Source organism: Zychaea mexicana (genome assembly GCF_025766255.1).
Source record: "Zychaea mexicana strain RSA 1403 chromosome Unknown BDB00scaffold_10, whole genome shotgun sequence".
NCBI lineage: Eukaryota > Fungi > Mucoromycota > Mucoromycetes > Mucorales > Lichtheimiaceae > Zychaea > Zychaea mexicana.
Window position 1 is genome coordinate 535,549 of NW_026516673.1, and position 23,600 is coordinate 559,148.

Sequence of the window (23,600 nt, forward strand, 5' to 3'; positions counted from 1 at the left end):
ATGTATAACGGTTAAAAAGAATCGGGTCATAGCGGGCACTGTTATTTATGGCCACTATGTTAGGCATGATCATGTGTCTGACCTTAGTCTTTATTTCTCGGGAAAAAATCATCCTCACGTGCTTCAGAACAAGCTAAAAATCCACTGATGATGAATGTTAGAAATAAAGTACTTTTTGTCCTGTTACTTGGACGTCAATAGACTGAGAAGCACCGCGATTGTCAAATTCGATGATGATAAAAGATTAAACGGATGGTCTGTGTGTGAAAAATCGAGGGTACGGATAATGGACACGAAAACGCGTGCTTCGCGAACTTTTTCCTATTTTAATCACTCTTTTGCAACGCGTCATTTTATCTCTTCACTTCCGGTCCCTGCTCTCTTTCTTTTTTGACTTGTTTCGCCCCCAACCTTGATCCCATGTCGACAGTCTCATTAGACGAAGAAGACACTGGTTTCTCAACTCAAGAGCGTGCGGCCATTGCAAGGCTTACAAGCATGAGCAGGGAGGAGTTTCTTGCAAACTGGAGCCTTGAATCCACACGATCGACAAATCATGGTAACTACCCAATCGTCCCTTTCAAGTTTGACTGGCTGAGGCCCTAGCTTTTTCTTTTATTACATTGTGAATAACTTTTTTCTGTATTCAATCAGCATCACAACCGGGATCACTTGCTTCAGATCGTGTGGATATTAGTGACAGCAGCGATAACGACGATTCAGATAGTTCGCTTGAAAACAACTATTTAGAGACTTTGAGAAACCCTGCACCTCCCGCTCAACCTGTCGACGCCAAGAATTCACAATCAATAGCTCAACGAAATACCAGCAATACTGCTACTATCAACAGTGATAACAATGGAAATCAACAGTTACGGGGACAACAGCAAATACAACCACAGCAAAAGCAACATTCTCAATTTCCACGCCGCAGTCTTCGACCTAGGCGTCAAGAACAAATGCAACCGTACACATTCGATCAAAGGCACTACAGTGCCTTGGTGCGGCGACGTGGTTTTGAAGAGCTACTACTACAAGACGATTCGAGTGATATTACTATCAGACACCGGCATCGAAAAACCGCAGAGGATCGATATGAAGATGAAGGCGACAATCAGGAAGTGGATCCGGACGAACAGTTGCCAGTTAAACGGATTACAAAACTTGTACTCCCTATACGACGTCGCAAATCGCTTTCGGCAGAACCAGAGGGTCCCAAAAAACCTGCTGATCTGTCAAAATACACCAAAACACCGTATTTCCCATCATCCACGTCAACTGGTGCACGACTCAACACGACTAGCAACAGCGCCACAACCACTTCTACTACTATTACTAGCAGAGTCAACAATGATATCTGGTCAGCGATTCCCCGTACATCCAAAGTCGTCTACTCGCGCACTCCTAAAAAGAGATCGAAAAAGGAAAAGGGTAAAGGTCTGGCTCAAGAAAGACCGCTTCTTGACGATACTAGCACTCTCTCAACCCAGTCACCATCACCAGCATTTGCAAATGTACATCAGGCAACTCAACTGAACCGGCAAGACTCAGGTCACATTGATGAAGCGTTAAAGGATGTGTTTTCTGAGCTTTTCAGCGGCTCTGAAAACGAACAACACGACGACGATGCGAAAAGTGTCAGCAGCACCATGAGTTTGGATTCCGTTCTAGTTCGTGCAGAGATGGCAATGCGTGCGCAGCAGGAGCAGGAGGAAAACAGTGGAAAGAGCAACAAGCACTTTAACCCATCGTTTGAAGACCTTGAGGGAGAGGAGGAACTGCACATTCCTCGACGAAAACGTGTTCGACGGGATCATTCACTGGATAGTGACAGTGAACAGGAGGATGACCCCTTTGCATTCCCTGTTGATGATCCCATCCCACTCAACAACGGCAACAACAACGACCATTACGGCGTGTTTGATCTACCAGAAGCAGATAATGAACAGGATCCACCCCGATCAACTGCTCCACCGCGCCAACGAATACATCGAGTGCAGCAAGACGATGATTTTATTGTACATGATGGAAGCGAGTATGATCGACCCAAGCGCAAGAAAAGACATACGTTTCGAGGTGTTTTACCATTCAGCTATAAACCTCCCAGTGAAACTGATCGAACAAGACATCTCACCCCACCACAACTCGTTGAAGAAGAGGATAAAGGACTAGGATGTGATTCACCCATTGAAGACGACGATCCATCACCCTCGCAAAATTTTGTTGACAGTCCATTGAGGTCGCCAACACCTTTTGAAGAATTATCAAGTGAACCACGATCCTTTATCTCGTCACCCGTAAGAAAACAACAGCGGACGCTTACCGGGTATGTCCAAAGAGCAGCTCGACCTCGGGAAAAGACATATTCGACCCATAAACGAGGGAAAATTGCGCAAATGCACAAGGAAGCAGTCTCTCGTGCACGCTCGTTGCAGACTTCAACATCAAGAAGATCGGCAACAGCCTCTAATACTCGTGCTCGCTCCACAACTACTTTAAATAACAAATTAGCAAGGTAACATTATATCATTTACAAGAAAAACAAATCACTGAATATATATTGATTATTTTAAATGTGTGTGTGTTCACAAAGTAGATATTCGACATCCTCGTCATCATCTCGTGTAGCAACACAATGCAAACCTCCTACGATCCAACCAAGACGGCCGCGAAAACGGAACCTCAATGGCCAAATATACATCGTGCCCGGTCCAGGCCCATCAAGTCAGATTGAACGCAAGGTTACAGGTTGGCGCTCCAGTATACGGCCGCATTTGTCGATAGAGTGGACCGACGAAGGGGAGATTTGTACCGATGTAGGTGAAGTGTTACATCCAAGTACTACTTCAACAGGAACAGAACCCGTTCGACCCCAACCAGATCGAGCAGAACCACCACAATACAATTATTCCGATATGATAGATGATGACAACACTATCCTCGATTCAACACCACCATCACCACAACCTCATAATGAGAACATACTCCAAGACCATCAAATGGTGTGTGAAGACAGTGAACCGAAGGATCCATTTGCACGGATCCTCCAAAACTATCCGACGCTGTCCATAGATTATGGCATGCCGATGGTAGTGAATGGCAGCGCCCAGTTGCTAGGCACCAGCTATCTCAAACATGGTTATTTGCAACGACTCGTATCTTTACCATTGGACTTCGGTGCTGGTGGCGGCCCAGGACCATCCGCTACAGCTGTCGAACTACTTGGACGACGTGTCCTCTTTACACAAGATGCTGAACAGAACAAACAGTTGATCAAGAGTTTATTTCGTGAGGCTTTCAAGCATATTGGTGCCTTATTTGATAATGCCAATCACGTTGCAATAGCTTCGGTGGCCATGGTCAATCTCCTTTCATTTTTCCAGTTTGTCACCGAGACTATGTGCAGCTGGGTGTGGCGCCTGCCGAGCGGACAACAACGACCCATGACCGAATTTCTAGTAGCTCAGTGTGTACTGCTGTACTCGCGCGTTTGGAGCATGGCTGGTCTTGATGTTGACCATTTTTGGAAATCACGACCACTTGTTACTCACGGACAACAAAAAAATCTATCGCATTCTTATAAGGCGCTACTACTACTGCTGATTTACGCACTGGATTGGACGTCACGGATTGGAACCCCCGAACAGCAAGACGACTGTAAGCATCGTTTAATATGGTTGCTGTACTGGATCGGCCCAACCTATGCGCACCTCGAGCGCAGCACACAACAAGAAGAATCATTTATCGTCGCCCAAGAACCTCTGGTCGCCGAGGCTTGGGTATGCATTTTCCACTTGTACGCGCCAGAGGATATCCATCAGGGTCAGTGTTGGATGACAGTCATGAAATTTTTAGAGCAGCAAGCACAGCAGGACAAGCTGAGTGCGAGACAAGAAATGGAGAGAAAATGGCATTGGTTGCTGGTGCTTAACGCGTTACGATGCGTGGATAAAGGCGGGACGTATACCCGACCTGTAGCAGGGATTGCTACAGTGGAAACCATGTGTGGCAGTGAGCTTGCAAGCGGTCTAGCGACAGCTATTGCGGAAAATGCATCGAACGTTTAGTTTTAGTATAGCCCCATTAAATTGTACACATATATACCCTTAATACTTATTATAATTGTTCTATACTACAGCTGAACCCAGAAGACGAGAAATAAAAAAGTTCTACAAGTCAAAGCCACGAAGGATCAATCAACTATGGACGGTGCCCTGTACCGGCCTATTTGCTTTTCTCCGGCGATTAGCGGAGATCTCTCGAGGTAACACACAATGTTGTATCTCCAGGGACGGATAATATATATGTGTTCCCCAGCAATGTTGAAGGATAAACGCATCTAGCCAAGTCTTATGCTTTAGAAGCTAGTGACATGAACAAGGCCAAGGGAGTCACAGAAGGGAACACTTATCCTGTCTGCCTCTCAGAGAGCTCAACGTCTTTTCCGTTCTTTTTAATACAAAAGCCCTTCTGTCACAATTGGGCGTCGGGTTTTCAATTCCGAATTCGTTTTTGTCGTCGTGGGTGAGTACCTCACAAGTTTTCTTGTGCTCCCCCCAAAGCATACTGGGCCCCAATCGTGGACTCTCTCTTTTTCTATCTCTTTTCTCTACATATATACTACATGTATTTTATTCTTCACTGCTTCTTATAATCATGTCCAAAGCGATTGACACTATTGAAAGAACACTTGAATATGCTCAGTTCATTGACAATTTGCAGAAATTTCATTCTCGCAAAGGGTAATCTTTAGTTCCTTGCTTTCTGCTGATTTGGGAAAGGCCCCGACTTTATATTACTTTATAATATGTTAACCCAACGACAACTGCAATTCATTCCCGCAGAACTACGCTTCAATCCGAACCCATTTTGGGAGGTCAAAAGCTTGACCTATATAAAATCTACAATGCAGTCATGGATGCCGGCGGGTTCGATCAGGTACACGTTTTGCTTACAGCAAATGATCCAAAGTTGTTTGTTTAAGATAGCATTAGCAAAGAATGAGTTGCGTGGCGGGAAAGAGTTGCTACTGCTGGCTTGTTGTTTTATATAATAATTAACTGTGTTAACAGGTGACGAAAAAACGAAGTTGGAAACATATAGGCGACGGGTTCGATTTTCCTAAAACGTGTACCAACAGCGCCTATATTCTGAAAGGCGTATATATTCGCAATCTGGTAAGACCGCTGAACGTTTGAGTAGGTAGAAGTGTAAGTTGTCCTCCTGTGTCTAATCAACTCTTTCGTGAATGTCTACACCTACAGCTGGGATGGGAAGAGGAAACTGTATGGGGCAAGGTATGGGTCCCGCCTGACGAACTTCGAGGTCCAGTAAGTCAAGTTTCTGTACTCAACGAAGTGGGTAGAGAGATTCGTACTTTTTCTTATTTAATATCACAACGTAGAATGCCCATCGTGCGTCCACATTGGCAGGCAAAACTTTCAAGAAAAAATGTACGGGTAACAGCAAGTAGATCTGAGATTCGCGTGAACACGTATTACGAGATGATGACGGCTGATATACTTCAATCATTCTAGCTCAATCACCAAATAACGGCAACCACAGCAGATCGCCGCACTCAGTGGCCATGCGAAATTATACGCCTATCCAACCCGAACCAACAAAAGCGCACTTTGATATGTTTGATCTGAGTCAAACCCTGCCAGATCCACCCGTCGTTTTTCAGATCGACCAACTCGCACTGCGCAACGAGCTGGATCAGTGCACCATATCCGAGTTCCACCACCAGAGCCACCCGCATGAGCACGTTCACATGATTGATGAGCAACGGATGGATTGCATACGAGGTAGAGTACTGCGGGTTTCACAGAATAAATAATTAAAATAAAAGAAACTAAACGCTACCGGTATTGATTGAAAACACACATAGCCAACGATTTCGACGATCAAGTCAAGCAACGGATCCTCTACTCTTTACAATCGGACAACGAATGGGACGTCGAGTGGGCGCTCAACTACGTGGTGACCATCTCGTTTGAACGCCCTGAAGAGCTACGATTGGACAGAACTCCGATGCTGCTAGATCTGCTGTTGAAATGGTCAAAACCCTTCCTCGAGGATGGAAACAATCCAAGCCCGATACTGAAGGTGCTACACATTTTGCGGAATTTTTCCTTTCTTGATTTCAACGCACAGATTCTTGCGGCGGATGTACGGTTAAAATCAATGATCGAACAGGGCCTAAATATGTCCACTTCCAAAAACTTGGACGTTAGTCGCCACTGCATTGATGTGCTCGAACACATCGCTCCTTATATCCAGCTGAACGGACCCTTTGACGAATGCATTGCCTGCCTCAACAACCTGCTGTACATGCAGGAGCGCTACCTCTTGATCGGCACACTGCGTATCCTGACAACGCTTGCCATGAAAGACAGTAATCAAGTGTGCCTCATATCCGTTTCCATGGCCACTGCACCGCGTACTGCGCAATTGCTCGTCATCAACGACGAGGAGCTAGTAGGCACTGTCCTCGAGTACTTGCACCAATACACGGGTGTATCTGCAGACTTTAGGCGCCAGCTCTTGAGCGCTCACTCGGGCGCAGATGTCGGCGTGATTGTGTCATTATTGTCGATCAAGAGCAAATACTTTAGCACCAAGTTGGTCGAGGACGGTACGCCACGCAGCATGTCGCCAGCAAGTACATCAGACAGTGAACCATATGAGCCGCATGGCACTGTTCCATGCGTACCTAATTTGAGTGCATATCAGCAGCTTGATGAACCTTACCGCTGTCTCGGATGGTATGCGTTCTTTTCTGTTTCCAAAAGCAAGCAAAGCCTTTGTTTTGCGTTTATCTAATCTTGACTTCAATGCTACTTTTTACCCTAGGCTCAAGGACAAGTTTCAAGTGACCAATGACAACAGTATGCTATCGTTGGATGACATGTACATGTTATATGATATGCGCTTTGGTCAAGAAAAGGCGTTAAAGATGAAGGACTTTTATACGGTGCTCAAGATTGCTTTCCCGGGTACGCCAGATTCTATGAACGGCAGTGGCCCAATATTGGAAGGGACCTCAGTGCGAGGCATCCAGATAAAGATGAGCATTTTGCAGGATGGTAAGCGTCAGCTTGAAAGGGAGGAAGAAGAAGAAAAGACGATCGGGCAATAAGGATAAGCTTGCTGAGCCCTCTTTCTGTGTATAGGTGCAGAGATGCTCTGTCAATGGACAGACTGCTCCCAAACGTTTGGAGATGAGCTACTATTGCAACGACACGTTATCCGCGATCATGTTGGTATGCACCAGCATGACGTTGCAACAGGAGTTGGGGTAGGAGAAGCAGAGCAAGAAGAAGAAGAAGAAGCAGAAGCAGGAGCAAGAGCAAGAGCGCTGGAGTGCATGTGGACAGACTGCGCAGACTCGATGCAAGAATTCAAGGACAGAGGCGAGATCACAACGCACTTGCGGAGCCATTTTGACGAGGAGCAGCAACAGCAGCAGCGTAACCACAGTAACAATAACTCCTCGGCAGCAATGATGGGGGATACAATGGCAGTAGACCACTCTGACATAAAAGGGATTGCACTAGTGGCTGCACATTTGTTGCGGCAACTCTCCAAGGATCCTGAGAGCCATGACTACTTTATGCCGTACGAGCAGGAGCTCCTGGCCATAGCTAAGAAACGCCCCAAACTGGCACCGCATATACGATACATGTTCTCCAACTTTAGCATTTCCTGATTTCCACCGTCTTCCTCTTCTTCTTGTATGTTCTTGTTCCTTGCTATCATACATGCTACAAAAACCCACTCCTTTTTCCTTCCCTTTTCCTCCAATTCTTTATCTTCGCAACCCGCTCGCTTTCTTTCTGGCCTCGTATTCCCACATAGTATGCTGTTTCTCCCTGCCTCCTAATTTATTTTTCTCAACGAGCTTATTTCCTATGCCTTATTACTTGTAGATACATACACGCTTGATGAAAAATTATCTCTATACGAAATAAAACAAGAAAATAGGAAAAAAAATTACGCCTTAACAATAGCCCAGCTCTGTCGTAGATCCTGTATCGTTTCGGTAAAGACCCATCGACAGCAACAGCAGCAGCAGCAGCTTTATGATCGTTGATTTTCTACTCGTTCCGCCCTGAGGTAATATATCTGCGGAGAAAAAGACAGAGAGCGTGGTGTGCACTACACACTAGAGTGAAGCGAGCTGGGTCTCTCTCGCTCTCGCTCCCTCTTCGTAGCACACTTTACCGAAACAAGTGCAACTGAGCCGACCAAGATCGGGCGTTTAGACATTTGAGGGTGCACAGAGCCAAAAGGTTGAAGAATTACCTCTTACGCCACTACAAACATACTCTCTTTCTCTTCCTTTCTTTTTTTTTTCTTTTTACCCATTTCTGCGATACTACTGCTTTATTGGGGGACTCGACAATATCAATATCAATAATAAAAATATATACAAGAGCAAACCACCACTATACTTGTTTTATATATTCCACCTTTTTATTACCCGCAGGGGCCCTCAGACACACAAGCACCACACATACACACCTCAATGTCCAGGCATCTAGTCGTCAACACCCAGGTAGACCGGCCCATTCCTCGCACTTCGTCCCAATGGCAACCATCTCCGGAGACTAGTGCTGCCATTCAGGAAGAAGATGCCCTGGCACTAAAACAAAAGAACCGCTCGAATACGCTCTACGAAGAAGTCGAAGAAGAAGAAGAAGAGGAAGACGACGACGAGGAAGAAGAAGAGGACGATGACGACGAGGATGAATTGGATGAAGACGATGATTCGACCTTTACCTCGTCACCCAGTATACCCGACGAGAATATTAATTTCGACCTCGTCTACGCGTTACACACATTTGTTGCAACTGTCGAAGGGCAAGCGTCAGTTGTCAAGGGCGACGCTTTGACGCTTTTGGATGATTCCAACTCGTACTGGTGGCTCGTCAGTGTGCTCAAGACATCCGAAGTGGGCTACATCCCTGCAGAAAACATTGAAGTAAGATGAGGCTCTTGTATGTATTGCTGTGTTGTTTGTATAGCAGGTTATTGAAAATGATTCGTACTTTTTCCTTGCCTGGGTTCCAGACCCCATTTGAACGTCTAGCTCGACTCAACAAGCATCGCAATGCAGAGGTACACACTTTTCTCTTTGTTGTATTATGTAGTCCTATTGATAGTGCACATGCTAATGGCTTCCTTCTGGCCTTTCTGTTGTCGTTGCGGTATGCATTACAATAGATGACATCCATGGATCAAGCGGTGCATTATATTCCGAACGAGAATATAAAGAAAAAAGGCGCCGGACAACGCCGAGTCACAATGAACAAAGATCTAAGCGTTCAGGCACAGATCATTTTAACGGGCGACGATGAGGATCATGAAGTCGGCGAAGCATATGAAGAATGGGAGGAGGATATGGCAGATGACGCATCGATACTGACAGAACAAGACATGGACGATGACGACGACAATGATGATGGAGAAGAGGAAGAATATGGTCAGCATGTTTCAAGCAATGCCGTCGGAGTACCTAAGAAGCTGCAGGATCAGAAGCGTAGCGCAGCAGCACAAGCACCGGCTGCAGCTCCCCAGCCATTGCAGAGCGTCAACAATAACAATGACGCTGTGTCATCATCATCATCATCATCAGCAGCAACTACTATCACAACAGGGGCAGCAGCACCAACACCACGCAACAGCGGTGACGATAAGCGCCCACCGAGCAACACATTCTGGCGCTTGTTTTCACGCAACAAAAAGGACAATCCCAAGGCAAACTCGGTTATTCCTGCACGCGTTTCTGAGGATGCTGACAGTAACTCTATCTCGTCCCTTGCTTCATCCATCATTTCCGAAGACAAGACAGCAACTCGAAATGGCCAACATCATTCAAATAGCAACAACGCCACCGGTGGCGGCAATACGAATGGCAAATTAACGGTTCTCCGGGTGTTTGCAGGCAATGTCAATGTTGGCGCCATGTACCATTCAATGCTTGTGGACGCACACACGAGTGCAGAGCAGCTCTTGATCCAAACCATGGAACGATTCCATATTGCACAGATTGAAGATAAAACCGCTGGCCGGTCCTCACGTGCAATTACACCCACCAATGGTAGTGGCGTTGAATATTACTTGACCGTGAAAGCTCACAATGGAGGTAAGAAACGCTTTCTAGTGTAAATGCATATCACACATTCACTGTACTATTGGTTGACAAAAAGAAAAACTTTATACATATATACATTGCACAGACGAAATCACACTGGCTCCTCAAGACAAACCGCTCGCTATTTTCCAGACACTTACTGCACATCTTACGACACCCATGCCATCGTTGACGCATGTTAAACAGCTTAGCCAATCGACTCCTGCACTTGATGCCAATCGTACTAAAGTAGCAGCAGCACGAAAGGGCCGATTTAGCGAAGACTCGATGATTCGTTTCTACCTCCATAAGCGTATCCGCCGCGTGAACGAGCGCGAGGGCCAGGTGTACATCAAAGTGTCACTGTACACCGACACCAAAAAACCGACCAACGGGAATGATAATGCCTTGTTCTCTACCAAGAATTTGCGCAGAAAGAAACCATCAGCTGCAGACGCATCCCGTGAAAGGATCGACAAGCTGATTGCAATATCGGCCAGCATTTCAATTGCAGATCTTACTGCAGTTGCATTGGACAAGTTTCACATTGTTCCGCGTGATAATGAGCACTACCGCTTGGCTGTAGCATCCTCACAACAAAAAGCAGGTAATAATAACATCCGCCATTTCTATCTCTTGTACGCATACTAAATAGGACATTGGGGATCATTTCACATGTAGAAAAACTGTTGAACCCATCCAGCAAACTGATTGAAGTGCTCCATGACGATGATGCGACTCGAGACGCTGGCGAAAAACTGTTTACTTTACGGAAATCGTACAGCCATCATCACCACTCCCAATCACGGTCTGCCTCGCGAGAAAGCCAAAGATCAATAAGCAAAGTATCGCCGGAGAAAACCCGACGACCACAGAGCTATCAAAGAACTCCTTTATCCATTACAATTCGCGACGCCAAGACGGAAGATGCCCTGCGACGACTGGATGCGGCCCTAACAGCACTGTGCCACAGCAAACGTCGAACAGATGCAAAACCAGCCATGGCTGTTGTGCGTAACTTGGAAAGTGGAGTTGACATTCTTTTATCGAACGGCGTCTTAAGCAACAAACCATTGTCGCGGAATCAGATGCAATATACTGTTTCTGTGAATGCAAATGGGCAATTGAACAAGCCCGGGCTGGTGGCTCAAAAGATCATACAACACCCACTTCTTAATGGCAATCGCACGATTAATAGCAGTCTCAAGAATGTCACTGAAGCGGACCTTAACATACTTGTCAAGTGTGGCATGGTGTTTTTGGAAGCACATGACCGTAAGCTGGGACGGAAGCCCGTACCGTCTGCCCTCACAGGAGGAGGAGCAGCAGCAGCATCAGGAGCAGACGCTGCCACAAGTGCTCCCTCACTAGATGTTCCTGAATCTTCGACAGGCAGCCTAGATGATTTAGAAAAGGTAAATAGCGCAGTATACGAGATGGGAAGGGAACAAGTTTTACTCACAAAAAACTTCTTTCTGATCTTAGGAATTCCAACGAATTATCGCTGCCCATGCCTTCTAACTAGTCGCATAACCTCTTCTATTTTTATTACTACTCTTATCATCTCTCTTTCTTCATTTTTCAACCCCCACTTTGTCTTTCTAACACTACTCGCACACTGTCACGCACTCTCACAACCCACGACACTCCAAACCTGTAAAAACATTTGTTCTTCATGCGCGCGATTATAGTAGATGAGCATCCTTCTCCTCGTTGTCCAGCATATATTCATTCCTAGTTAACCTTTCTCTCATTATTTAGTAGCCTCATATAACAATATATATATATATATATATCTACATATATCTGATATCCACCACCCCGCCCTTCAACCTTTCGCAGACAAGCCCACACACATCACTTGTGTTGATTATCTTCCTATCCTCAACTCTTATACAATATGACCCCTCTTTCCTGTTAGTACAATTAGTGTCGTTTGATAATAGAACTATTTCATAATATCAAACGAAAATAGAGGGGGGCAAAAGCGTGGTAAAAAAAAAGAAGAGCGTTTTGTAAAATACCCCTTCATCCCATATAGCTTATTTTGTGTTCGCTTCGGTGCGGTATCCGCAAGTACTGTGCTTTGCGCTCGGCGACAACCGGATCTCGAATTTAATCCCGGAGCGAACCGTCACGTCAAGTTGGGGTGGGGGCGGATTCCCGTGGTTTCCAAGTTACCCCCGAGCCCACCATTTTTTCACTTTTTTTCCAACTTTTTTCCAACGATGCATCGGTTTCTTGCGCGTTCGTCCAAAGCATGCATTGCCGGTAAGCATTAACGTACTCAATACACACGCAAACGAACGTCAAACCAACTTTTAGTTTTATTGAAAACCAGGATTCCATACGTCCGCTTCGCGTGCTGCCATCAGTCGCTTTAATATGCCTGCCATGAGCCCTACCATGACCGAAGGAACGATCCATCAGTGGAAAATCCAGGAAGGCATGTTGCGTTATCCTCCATCCTTTTCATTGTGGAAATGAAAATGTATAACGAAGAAAGAGGAGAGTTGAAAAATATAGACCAAATGGCTAAACGAAAACGGGAAATATGTATTATATAGGTGAGAGCTTTTCCGCTGGCGACGTCTTGCTCGAGTTGGAAACCGACAAGGCCCAGATCGATGTTGAGGCGCCTGAGGACGGTATCCTTGCCAAGATTGTGGTAAGTTGTGAAGGAGAGAAGGCATGCAGGCTTTGGTTATTACTATCAGATCGTATATCTAAGAGAGAACAATGTATATTTCGGAATTTGTTTTAAATGTATAGCTTGGAAATGGCGAAAAAGCGGCAGTGAATACCGCTATTGCATTGCTGGCTGAAGAAGGCGACGACTTGTCCAACGTTGAGATGCCCGCAGAGGAGTCTGGCTCGGCATCGTCGCCACCACCGCCCACGGAAGAGCCCAAGCGTAAGTAATACGAATCATTAGTGTTGCTGCTACTGTTGGCATTAATTTCACACGATTATTGCTGGTATATCCACAAACTCAACGAAATTTCCCAATTATAGAAGAAGCATCCAAACCCGCACCCGCACAGCCATCCACACCCCTGGACCATCACGATCTCGACACAAGCAAGCTAAAGAAGCCATTATCTCCAGCAGTGCTTAGCCTTGTTTTGAAGAATCACATCAAGGACTTGGGTGCCATCAAGGCGTCCGGTCCCGGTGGCCGTATCTTGAAGGGTGACGTACTTGCACATCTTGGACTGATTCCATACAAACCTGCACCCGCACCTAGAACGTCGATTGCCCCACCACGAGAAGAGATTGTATTTGCCAAGGTAAAATAATGTTTTGGAGAAGGGAGGGCCAAAAAGGACATGTTGGTGGAGGCAGGAATTTCCACCAATGCTCACATTTTGGGGGTGAATCACCCACTGTTAGCCCGCCAAGCCTGTAGTCAAAGAAGAGAAGCCATTGCCTCCCAACTTTATCAGCAAGCAGGTTGCCGTGGACGATTTGTTTGCTTTGCGCACTACACTAAACTGTAAGTGATGATTCCGGACGGGAATTAGTGCTTTAGAAGACACCAGCAATTGACTAATGATATCTCTCTGTGTGTGCTTGTAGCACAAAACCGCACCAATGTCAGTGTGAACGACTTTATTGCAAAGGCCGCCTCGCGAGCATTGCAGGATGTCGTTGCCAAAGCACCCAAATCCACCAGCGGAGTCGTTTGCAAGACCGATGCTGCCACATTCTCTGAATCATACAAGGGCGGATCCTTCAAGTAAGCTTTCTTCATAGGATATAACCCTCTTGGTGGAGAATATGGCGTCATTTACAATTAAGTTTCTGCTTTTGATTAGGGTCTTCCACTTGGCGCCACCCACCTACGACTTCATCAACGACTCATACGAACCCTCAAAGCCCTACATGCTGAACGTCAGCTCTAGCAAATCCATGTCTTCCGGCAAATCAGCACAATCCAGCGACGATGAAATGCTCGAACTGATTGGATTCCTTGGCGGCGAAAAGCCAGCACAGGAGGCACCTCGTGCAGTACGATTGACAGGTGGTGACGCTCGAATTGATTTCAGCAATCAGCCCAAGGCGCTGGCGCAGCAAGTAGAGTTGAAGCTGCAAGGCGGTGCACCAGGCAAGATTTTGAATGATCAAAATGCCACCGTTTTCCTTGACCGTGTAGAATATTACGTTAGAAACCCCAGTGAATTGACTGTTTGAAAGGAAAAAAAACTAAATAAGCCGACCTTCCGCTCTCAGTTCCCTTGCCATCATCCACCACACATTATATACTTTTAATAAAAAGACACAACAAGCACACACTTCAGGTTCATATTCTGGCTTGGGACTTTACCCAGCTCGGGATATCACACCCGCCATACATAAATTGACAGGAAGACCATTTTCATCGTGACAACAAAAGAGCAACAAGGCTGACGATACACCTCAAAGAAAATGTTAGATCTGGTATAACACCTTCACCCTCTTCTTGTTGAGCAAACGTAACATATACATAAAGTTTCGGAAATTCAGAGCAACATCCACTCTGAATGCATGGGTCAGTGTGGGCAGCGATTATCATAGAAGCGGCAAGCCTAGCTGCCGGACCTTTGGGTAACAAAAACCAGCACAGCCAAGTCCGCATGACACGCACCATATAAATCCATCTTGAACCATCAAGTGTTTTTGGATTCATATCACGAATTACACCTTTTTTCAAAGTAATTTGCTAGGCTGCTGAGGTCCCGTCTAATGTCCAATCCTGAAAGCTTCTTTTCTAGCACATTATTGTTGGTCTCCTCGTTGTACTAGCACAAAATGTTATGATCAAAGTGCATATCGTGTGATAACGGTATATGTAGGGTCGAATGAAGCCTGCCCTTCCCTGACGCTAGGAATAGGACGGCGCAATCGCAGCAGCAATGCTATCAACACAGCTAAGTCTTGTGATGAGGAAGATTATTTATTCTTCTTACCAACGGCTTTGAGAATTACGTAAAGCGAAAAGCCAGGCTCTTCGAGTTCTTGCTCTAAAATTTCTACCCAATAATAAAGTCAATTAATTTATATGTATTACTGCAAGGATACAAAGAGGACACCGTTTGTTGAAAATAAAGGCGATATATATTTTCAAAGAAACTTTATGTTTATGTCAATGTGCAGCGAGAAAGTGAAATGTATATACAAGGGATTTATACGAACATCATAATGAAAGAGATATGAGGATATGAGGGATAAGATGTACATACTGTGCAGAAGAGATAGCCTCAAGGTCGGTTCGATCTACTAATTGTCTTTCTATTATTTGGGGTCAGCTGGTAAGTATAAGCGGTAAGAATCGGGCATGTTGGTGTCAGCTTGTCAAGAGTGGAAACAAAGAGATTGGTGTTATCAGTAGCGATGTCGATACTTGACTTCACTATTGTCTCGATCTGCCAAGTGGTATTGATCAAGGTGGTCATATAAGAAACCAAGTTTCGTGAATCGTTTGGAATGTCCAGAGGTCCCATTGTTGTCAGCGAATTATATGGCCGGCGGGACAGTTGATGACAAGACATGTCATTTTCAGTCCCTAAAGTTGATTATAATGATAGATGAAAAATGTGAACCATATGTACAAGACAGAATTAACAAATCACCCGCAAATCTGAAGCCACAAGTCATCATACTGTGTAGTTTGGTCGGGCTGCCAGTGGCAAGCTTACATAGCATTTCCCTCATTTTTTGGGCGAACCAATTCGCTTTCGACTAGACCTTTCAAGCTGGCTGATACCTGCACGGCACCTGCTTCAGCATAGACATAATTTGTTGCTGCCATAGACAAAAGGCTTGTCGCGTCTTCCCTGAGGACTTAGGCCCCAAACACATTCCCCGTAAGCGAGCGTTCGGAAATTTGAGCCTTTTGCATTTTTCAGTCCTGCAAGACATTTCAAAAATCCCGCATGATCTAATGTGAGGCGGCGCTCGTCTTTTCGCCTCTACGTTAATGATAGTTTCTAGTTGATGCATATTCAATATTATAGAACTACCTTACCCTCGCACTTTGAAGTTTGACACGTCAAAAACTGATTCCTTGACAAAGCCCCAGACGTGATGCTAGATATCTCTCTCAATGTAAGCCGGTCACTGGCAGATACTTGTAGAAAAATTGATCAAGTGTTCTGGAGATGGTTTTGTGTGCCCAATGGAGCTAAGGATCCTGCAATGGGTGGAACTGCTCGTACTTTGCTACGGCGAAGATACCCTCTAAAGTTACCTGAATATATAAACATATATAAGTCAATGTTTAACACACCAAACTACTTTTGTTAGGAAGCCGTGTAGATACAGTACCAAGCCTTTATATCGGTTGAGATAATCGACTACCTCAGCGGGGATCGTAGGTACAGCGACTGCGGCCTTTTTCTTTTGTAATGGGTTCCATCAACAGCACATCATGAAATGTTTTTGACTGTCAGAATAGTTTGCTTGGTTTAGGCTGCTGTCATTTTGTAATAAAGAAATCTGTCGTTCATCAGAACGTTCTTAGTGAGTTGCAAGAGAGAGAACGGTACATCACTCCACTGACTCAAATCTAAAACATGAACGTAGCGACTTTGAGATTACCGAGTTAACACAGATCAGTACAGCATTACTGCTCTTTTATGGCTCAACCAAGAGTTTTCTTATCACTACATAGTCAGCAGTTTCATTACTTTATTGCTTTATGTATAGCAAATTATTTCGGATACACGTTGTTGTCAATAAAAAATTAGCAGATAGTCTAATTATTGTGCGATCCATATAGTTCTTTGATATTGAACTTGGATTGACTACGTGATAAGTTGTAATAAAGACCCTCTTTCCCAAAACCCACAATCTGTTTCTGCTCGCAACAATTATCGCTATGATATCCTTCATATTTTCGCTAGTATGTAATCTTCAACCGACTGCTTTAATCAACAGATATCCCCATCACTCTTGCAATTTTTCTTTAACAGACCCTGTGTCTGAACGTCAGGAGTTAACCTGACTAAGATTCATCCATTGGTGGGACGTAGAGACATCGCTACTCTTACGATATCCTTTAGACTGCACCACATCAAGAATCGCATCTTCTTTTTTCTCCGATCAAGACAACGATATGTCTCAGGCAGCTGATGAATTGAATTGTATCAACCAGTAGAGATGGGCAGGCACCTGATCCGAGACAAGAGGGACCGATAGCTTAGATACACGCTTTCCGTGACACTGGGGACTTATAAAAAGCCAGATTATCCAGATAAGCATATCCGCGCGCTCAAAAGAGCTAAGGACCTTTGTCCTGATCGACACTATCGCTCACTTTCCACTTTTACAATGTTCTAAAGAAACAAAACATTCTGATAGTATGTCTTTTGTCAATGTATGTGATTCATTCGACCACTTTAATATACATATAATAAACAAGATGAACGTATCGTGTAAAAACAAGGCAACATCAAGCACGCGTATGAAAATCCAAGATGGTAATTTATTGTTTATAAAAGCCTTCAGAAGACTTTGAAATTTCAAAGAGCATCAAGTTATAAACATTTATTTTTTGACGACGTGGAAGCATTAAGTATCAAGCGCCTACATTATCAAGGAATAGTCAATCACTTCTGATTTCACAATGAGGAACATGTTAGCCCACACTACCCCGCACCCCATCCACTACTCGGCACACACGCTTACTTTAACGACACGGATTTAATTAGCCCCGCGTTCGCCAGCATGGCGGCCCAGTACACATCAACTTTTCGCTGTCCAGCCAAACGTAACACTTGTCGAAAGGTGCGGTTCCTGCTACTACAAGAAAAAGAGAAAACCACGCAAGCGTAATTTTCGTTTAACTAGCATATCACCCCACTCCATCCACCCTACCCGTTTTCCATGATACCTGCTCTCTTCGTTGATAAGTCCACCAGACGACAGCCCTCGCAGTTAAAGACGCGCCGCTGCTCGGGACCGCGTCATCGTTCAACAAGAAGAGGGTGTAAAAAAAAGGTGAATATAATAAACAAAGATCGCAGAGAGAGTTCCAAACTGAGAGGCAAGCCCTTCCCCAGCGTCCACAAACCCACTTGGGAGTACACAACTACGCGAGTAACTCAAACAGCAGAAGGTTCCCTTGATGGTGTAAGAATGCCCCAGGAGCAGCCAGCCACGGTCAGAGATGCAGGACTAGCCACACTTGGAGCTCTTGGTAATAAGATAAAAAGAAAGGCTTCGCAGCCACTGGTCGCCGGACAAGTAGGGATTCGTCCTCTCTTACTCTGAATACTCGTAGAGGGCATATACTTGGAGCCGGTTACGGTTTAGGACCACTAGGCATGCTCATGTCAGCCCGCCATGCACAGCAGATCCAAAGGCGGCCAACCCTCAAACCCGCACGCTCGCTGCACACTTTGGGCAGTCTGCTGACATGAGATGCCTAAAAGAAAAAGTAAAAGGGAGCGAACAAGTGATCCCAAGCAGCATCGCGTGCCTGCAATCATGGAAAAGAAAGAAAAAAAATAATTATTGAGAACATGTTATCAGAATTTACAGAAATTAAGATTGAAGAGAAAGCAACCATTCAAAAGTGTTCTGCGTCTCTTACCTAACGTTTTTTAACGTTGATCAGGGGCAGTTTGAGTCGTACCCCAGACTTTCGGAAGGCTCTTGTGTGAAGCAAAGCTCAATGGCAATGTTTCGAGCAAACCGGGCTTCTATTGCAAAAAAAAGCCAGTTATAAATGCTTGAAAACGAAAGTAAATGCCATAATGATTAACGTTTGTTTCTATTTCAAAAGTGCTAACAAGTGCTAAAGCTACGAAATCTCTTTATACATACTTGTTGTCGTTTTGCGGGCTACAACTGTTGATTGCTGTTTTGTACACTTTGTGAGATGTTGATTTGGTGCAGAGCAAGCACTTTTTTGCAGGTGAAGGTGCAGAGCACACACTGGAAAATACGCGCTAAAAAAACACGTCACAGAAATTCAGCCCCGCAGTAACGTCATCTAATCTCTTATGATATTGCTACTGTGCATCTTTCATCAAAAGAGCTATAGAGAAAGAAGTTTTCGAACTTAAAGAAGTTGCCTGTCATTGTCTTGGGTGTCGTTTCCAAGCAGTGCATGAATGTTTCACAACTGCAAGGCAGCTCCGCTTACTTTTGTGGCAGATGTAGTACCTGAACTGTCGCCGCAGAAATCAGCGACAAAAACAGAAGCAAGGAAAAAAGGATCTACAGGTGTTCCGTGCCAGAAAGTTGATATACTAACCCAAATCAACGCTACGCTTTTGAATACGCTTTTTTGAAATGGATGCAAAATACAGGAGTTGCATAAGCGCTAGTTCTAACACCAAGTAGAAGCAAACACCTAATAAACGCAAAAGGAACGCAGTATAAATAACCTTATCCCCTGTCTCAATTCAATTTAACATGTTCCTTCAATCTGTTTTGAGCATATATATCCGCCAAGACCGTTGTCTTTGTTTGCAAAGTCTTACAAGAACACAACTTATGAAAGTATAATATATCTCATCCATTTCTTGCTTGGTGAAATAATTATATTGTTGAGCCACACTGGGTGATTGCTACCCAGTATAGATGAATGCTCAGGGCTATATATATATATGAATATGTGAGCTCATTAATTGTACCGTTATTTCGACGAGAAAATGAACTGCGAATCACATAGTGTTCGGCTGTACATCTCAGCGCAAACTCCACTACTTTTCCAGTGCTCAATTTCCGCATTGTAATCTTATTTTGGCTATCGTATATGTTGCGAATAGCTGCTAGATCCACTGGCAGCGATGTTTTCGTTGTCGGACTGCTTGTTCTATGGCATCCAATCCGGCAGCACTGGTTGTATTCACAACTGAGCTAATGGATGGCTTTAAAAGCTATTTTTTATGAGGAACAATCTATTCAAACTAATTTGTTGTATTTTATCCAATAGTGATAAATAATAACGTTTCCTTAGTTTTAAAAAAGTTGTTTCTAAGCATACACTTGCTGTGATCAGGCACGTTTGTTCTCCTGGAATTGTCAACTAAGTTACATACGCAAGATTAAGCGTCCCAAAGAACATGTGTACTTGCTGGCGGACGGTAGATCCTGATTTTTGATTCGCTATTAAGATAGCATCAGGCTACTACACATTATGTTGCCCTCTAATAGAATAGCACTCCCTTGGTATTTGCAACTTATATGTTAATGACGATGAATAAAAAGTCTTTTATATATTTTAAAAATATGTAACTTGTTTTCCGTGTGCTATGGTATTAAAGATGATATATACATAAGTCGATTGAGATAGAAAGTTTAAAAACTGTACTACGTAAGAGTATAATTAATGATATTATATGTGCCGGGGAGATCAAATGACAAAACGTGATCCTATTAACTTCTTTATAGCAGATCCTGTAGATCCCACTAATTGCTTTCCAGAAGAATATATACTTGACGAAAAAAATGCTAATATATAATAAACGACGAGGATCAGCCATAATTTAGCAAAGCGAACATCACAGTTTGTAGCAACCCCACCGATGACAAAAGTGTCATTTAGCTTCATTAGACCTTATCAATCTGTTACACACCTTGAACGGGTTCCATACCAATACTAATGATAGCTTGAGTCCATAAAATGTAGAAAGAAACTTGTTGGCGACATCTGACTCTGATTATTGTCCCGAAACACCAACACTGTTTAGCGGTGGTGGATTATGCAATTGATTCATCATCTTCGTCAATAACCCATGAGCTTTCGCGTTGATTTGACGAGCCATAGTTGATAAAAGTCGGATTGGCGCCTGGATCGAACTTGTAACGATAGTTTTTGTCAAACATTCGTTGTACTATAAAAAAGGCAGTAATGTTTGTTTTCTGTTACTTTCCTTGCGATTGATTGCACAACATAAGGTACAGTTAAACGCAATTTAGTCCTACCATACGGCTTTAATCCTAGTCCGAAATTATGTGTAACCAAACTTCCAAAGACAATAGTAGTCTAAATCAAAAGAGGTTAAGTTCTGATCAAAGCATGCGGTGATATTTGACCTTTCTTTTAAATTAAAAGATCTAACTTACGATGGACAGGATGATTGCCAGGCACACTAAAATATATACGCACACATCAATATATATTGCATATACGTCAGTCAGATGTGTCTTATGCGTCGTACACACTAGAAAAGTGAGTATTCCATTTTTACTTGATTTAACCAAGCTTACCTGCCATAACCCAAAATGCCCAAGATGACGAACTTTGTTGCAGTATAATTATAAAATCAACAGCAAGGAGTCCGTGGACAACCAAAAATGCAACCATGAACCGAGGTTTTTCTGTGACGATGCCATACCGTGCAATAAAGGGAAACGGGATCTGGATGATGGTGAGAATAAAATGTAGCACGTACCAGGTGATAGCAGCGGCACTACCACGGTGGTATCCCTCTTGCGTCATGACAACGATCCAAAATATAGAGAAAACAACATGGAAAAAGCCGTCCAGCTTGAGATTGAGCAAAAACACTTGGCATTGGCGAAATCGTGCTATTTGTTCAAGACCACCCAAAAGTTAGCTGGAGTCTTTATCGCAGCAGACCACATGAAAAAGAAGCTTTAATATCTAGCTAATATTTGGTTACCTTGAAGTCTTGGATCGGCTCCTAATCGTTTGTAGACATTCCATCCAAACTGTGCATTTAAGAAGCTTGATGTTAGTAAACACACATGGTCAAAAAGGATAAAAATAGCTGTAATACCTGACGTAATAGCTTGACGCATAAAAAGGTAAAAATGACGGTCAAAACGGCCATCAATGCGGCTAAAGCTATCTCAAACCGAAGTGCCTTGCCGAAAGCACTACGGTCCGTTGTTTGGCCTGTTGTTTCGTCCACGGAATCCACACTGCCGTTCCTGTTCATTTCCATAATTAGCATCAACTCCGAGCTTTACCATATCCGAGCTTTTACTATGTTGACAGATCGAAAAAGACCATTTACCATTTCAGTGTCTCGCTCAGTTGGACGAGCGCCAAGATCACACAGATGAGCTGGTTAGCAGCATGCGCCATCAATTGAATGATACTCTGCCGCACAATCTACATGTAATTCAAGGAGGAAAGGGGGAAAGGATTTAGAGAATATGTACGTGCGCCGCCGTCGCCGCCATCCATATCATCACCACCGCGCAGATCAAAACACATACAACAATACAAACACTTACAGCGTCAATACCAAGGTAAAACTGAAATACATGAAATAGAACGAAAAAGACGTTTTCATCCTTGAGTCGCTTTAAACTGATCAAAACAGACATGTAGCTGTTGCCAGATTCGTCCGGACGACTTAATGGTGAATTGGGCCCTAAACCATCGTCGCCGATAGACCGCCAAACACTCCGAGTAGCGTCTTCATGAGCAACTGCAATGAATGCTTCGAGTATGATTCCAAGAACAGTTGAAATGGCAATGGCGGTTGTATAGACGATCGTTTCTCTTGAGACTTTTACACGCGCCCACTAGGTAGAGTAGTTGTTTAAGTCGGAATAAATGAACCGACCTATTCGGTTGCTGGATTTTTCTCTCGCTCTTTCTTTTTCTCCCCCTTTTTATTGGTTTACCGATAGTTGAAGGATACGGAAAGCAAAGCTTGGTGTTTTATTATTGTCGGACAGCAGTTGTTCTTGGGGCCGTGATTGTGTTTCTTGACGTTTCGCCATTCAAAACAAGGTAAAGTAAGTGAGCACAACAAAAAAGAGAGGGCGTCCACAATTGGGGACAGCACAGCCAAGACTTTTTTCCCTCACCCTAATGACGACGAGTACATACAGAAATTAAAGGGGGAAGGGTTGAAGTTGCATCCGGAAGGGACGCCAAACCTTATATAGTAAAGCCATGCTTTTCTTGTATAGTGTGGTTTAATATGGGCTAATGTGGCACTGTGGCACTGCTCTAATATAACGGACCCGCCATAATGTAAAAAGCTGGAGCGGCAGAAGACGATGAAACAAATCATGCAGAATGATGATGATGATGATGATGACGACGAGGCAGCGTACTCAACCCTTTCTCTTTCTCTTTCTCTCTTTATCAAAACAGTCCAGGAGATCGTCGACAATGGCAACAAAACAAACAACAATAAGAGCACAACATTGTGTTTTATATGCACGATTGCTCTTTTTTTGATAGATCCATTATAGCAGCTTTCTAGTATAGGCAACGCCGAATCTAAAATAATGCTGCCCTGTTTCTCTGCTGCATGTAGCCTCGATAGAGATGTACGCCAGGGAAAAATGATGGTTGATGCTCATTATTCCGCAAGAGAGTCATCGGATAAGCTTAGGTACCCAGGCAAGCGTCTTCCGTTCGTCTGCTGAGCTGTTTATTTTGTTCTGCGTTAAGCGTCACAAGATCAAATAGTAGCGATAACCCCCTTGCTCGCCTTGTTATTTCTTTGTTGCTAAAGTACTTGCCATACTGCTACTACTA

The 23,600-nt window shown here is 44.0% G+C and overlaps 9 protein-coding genes across 9 annotated transcripts; 6 read left to right on the forward strand and 3 right to left on the reverse strand.

Moving 5' to 3' along the window:
- Positions 1-420: 420 nt before the first annotated feature.
- BDB00DRAFT_868735 (uncharacterized protein) lies at positions 421-4,067 on the forward strand (the record flags this gene model as incomplete). Its single annotated transcript, XM_053126503.1, has 3 exons — positions 421-559; positions 655-2,515; positions 2,597-4,067. 3 exons carry the CDS (start codon positions 421-423, stop codon positions 4,065-4,067), a joined length of 3,471 nt encoding a protein of 1,156 aa, XP_052983557.1.
- A 398-nt stretch (positions 4,068-4,465) lies between these two features.
- Positions 4,466-5,473, forward strand: BDB00DRAFT_936464 (uncharacterized protein; the record flags this gene model as incomplete). The annotated part of the gene is made up of 4 exons (XM_053129230.1): positions 4,466-4,742; positions 4,845-4,938; positions 5,265-5,330; positions 5,405-5,473. The coding sequence occupies exons 1-4, from the start codon at positions 4,657-4,659 to the stop codon at positions 5,471-5,473; spliced, it is 315 nt and encodes a 104-aa protein (XP_052983558.1). The 5' UTR covers positions 4,466-4,656.
- Positions 5,474-5,526: 53 nt separating this feature from the next.
- BDB00DRAFT_23225 (uncharacterized protein) lies at positions 5,527-7,808 on the forward strand. Its single transcript, XM_053116570.1, has 4 exons — positions 5,527-5,807; positions 5,891-6,767; positions 6,856-7,088; positions 7,176-7,808. Exons 1-4 carry the CDS (start codon positions 5,588-5,590, stop codon positions 7,709-7,711), a joined length of 1,866 nt encoding a protein of 621 aa, XP_052983559.1. The 5' UTR covers positions 5,527-5,587; the 3' UTR covers positions 7,712-7,808.
- A 251-nt stretch (positions 7,809-8,059) lies between these two features.
- BDB00DRAFT_23254 (uncharacterized protein) lies at positions 8,060-12,013 on the forward strand. The gene is made up of 6 exons (XM_053116571.1): positions 8,060-8,986; positions 9,076-9,123; positions 9,229-10,150; positions 10,245-10,745; positions 10,820-11,553; positions 11,624-12,013. Exons 1-6 carry the CDS (start codon positions 8,531-8,533, stop codon positions 11,657-11,659), a joined length of 2,697 nt encoding a protein of 898 aa, XP_052983560.1. The 5' UTR covers positions 8,060-8,530; the 3' UTR covers positions 11,660-12,013.
- BDB00DRAFT_23255 (uncharacterized protein) lies at positions 12,014-14,424 on the forward strand. The gene is made up of 8 exons (XM_053116572.1): positions 12,014-12,409; positions 12,480-12,584; positions 12,706-12,806; positions 12,911-13,052; positions 13,154-13,428; positions 13,532-13,634; positions 13,718-13,877; positions 13,957-14,424. Exons 1-8 carry the CDS (start codon positions 12,367-12,369, stop codon positions 14,330-14,332), a joined length of 1,305 nt encoding a protein of 434 aa, XP_052983561.1. The 5' UTR covers positions 12,014-12,366; the 3' UTR covers positions 14,333-14,424.
- A 69-nt stretch (positions 14,425-14,493) lies between these two features.
- Positions 14,494-15,207, reverse strand: BDB00DRAFT_805848 (uncharacterized protein). The gene has a single exon (XM_053122220.1). It carries the CDS (start codon positions 14,805-14,807, stop codon positions 14,517-14,519), a length of 291 nt encoding a protein of 96 aa, XP_052983562.1. The 5' UTR covers positions 14,808-15,207; the 3' UTR covers positions 14,494-14,516.
- A 2,273-nt stretch (positions 15,208-17,480) lies between these two features.
- BDB00DRAFT_785011 (uncharacterized protein) lies at positions 17,481-18,391 on the forward strand (the record flags this gene model as incomplete). Its single annotated transcript, XM_053120509.1, has 3 exons — positions 17,481-17,495; positions 17,830-17,888; positions 18,145-18,391. 3 exons carry the CDS (start codon positions 17,481-17,483, stop codon positions 18,389-18,391), a joined length of 321 nt encoding a protein of 106 aa, XP_052983563.1.
- Positions 18,392-20,317: 1,926 nt separating this feature from the next.
- Positions 20,318-21,078, reverse strand: BDB00DRAFT_805870 (uncharacterized protein). Its single transcript, XM_053122221.1, has one exon. It carries the CDS (start codon positions 20,611-20,613, stop codon positions 20,389-20,391), a length of 225 nt encoding a protein of 74 aa, XP_052983564.1. The 5' UTR covers positions 20,614-21,078; the 3' UTR covers positions 20,318-20,388.
- On the reverse strand, positions 20,722-22,954 carry BDB00DRAFT_23490 (uncharacterized protein). Its single transcript, XM_053116584.1, has 9 exons — positions 22,733-22,954; positions 22,319-22,630; positions 22,114-22,211; positions 21,874-22,027; positions 21,757-21,805; positions 21,374-21,661; positions 21,197-21,222; positions 21,056-21,116; positions 20,722-20,964 (listed from the first exon to the last, which is right to left on the reverse strand). Exons 1-9 carry the CDS (start codon positions 22,829-22,831, stop codon positions 20,831-20,833), a joined length of 1,221 nt encoding a protein of 406 aa, XP_052983565.1. The 5' UTR covers positions 22,832-22,954; the 3' UTR covers positions 20,722-20,830.
- Positions 22,955-23,600: the final 646 nt, after the last annotated feature.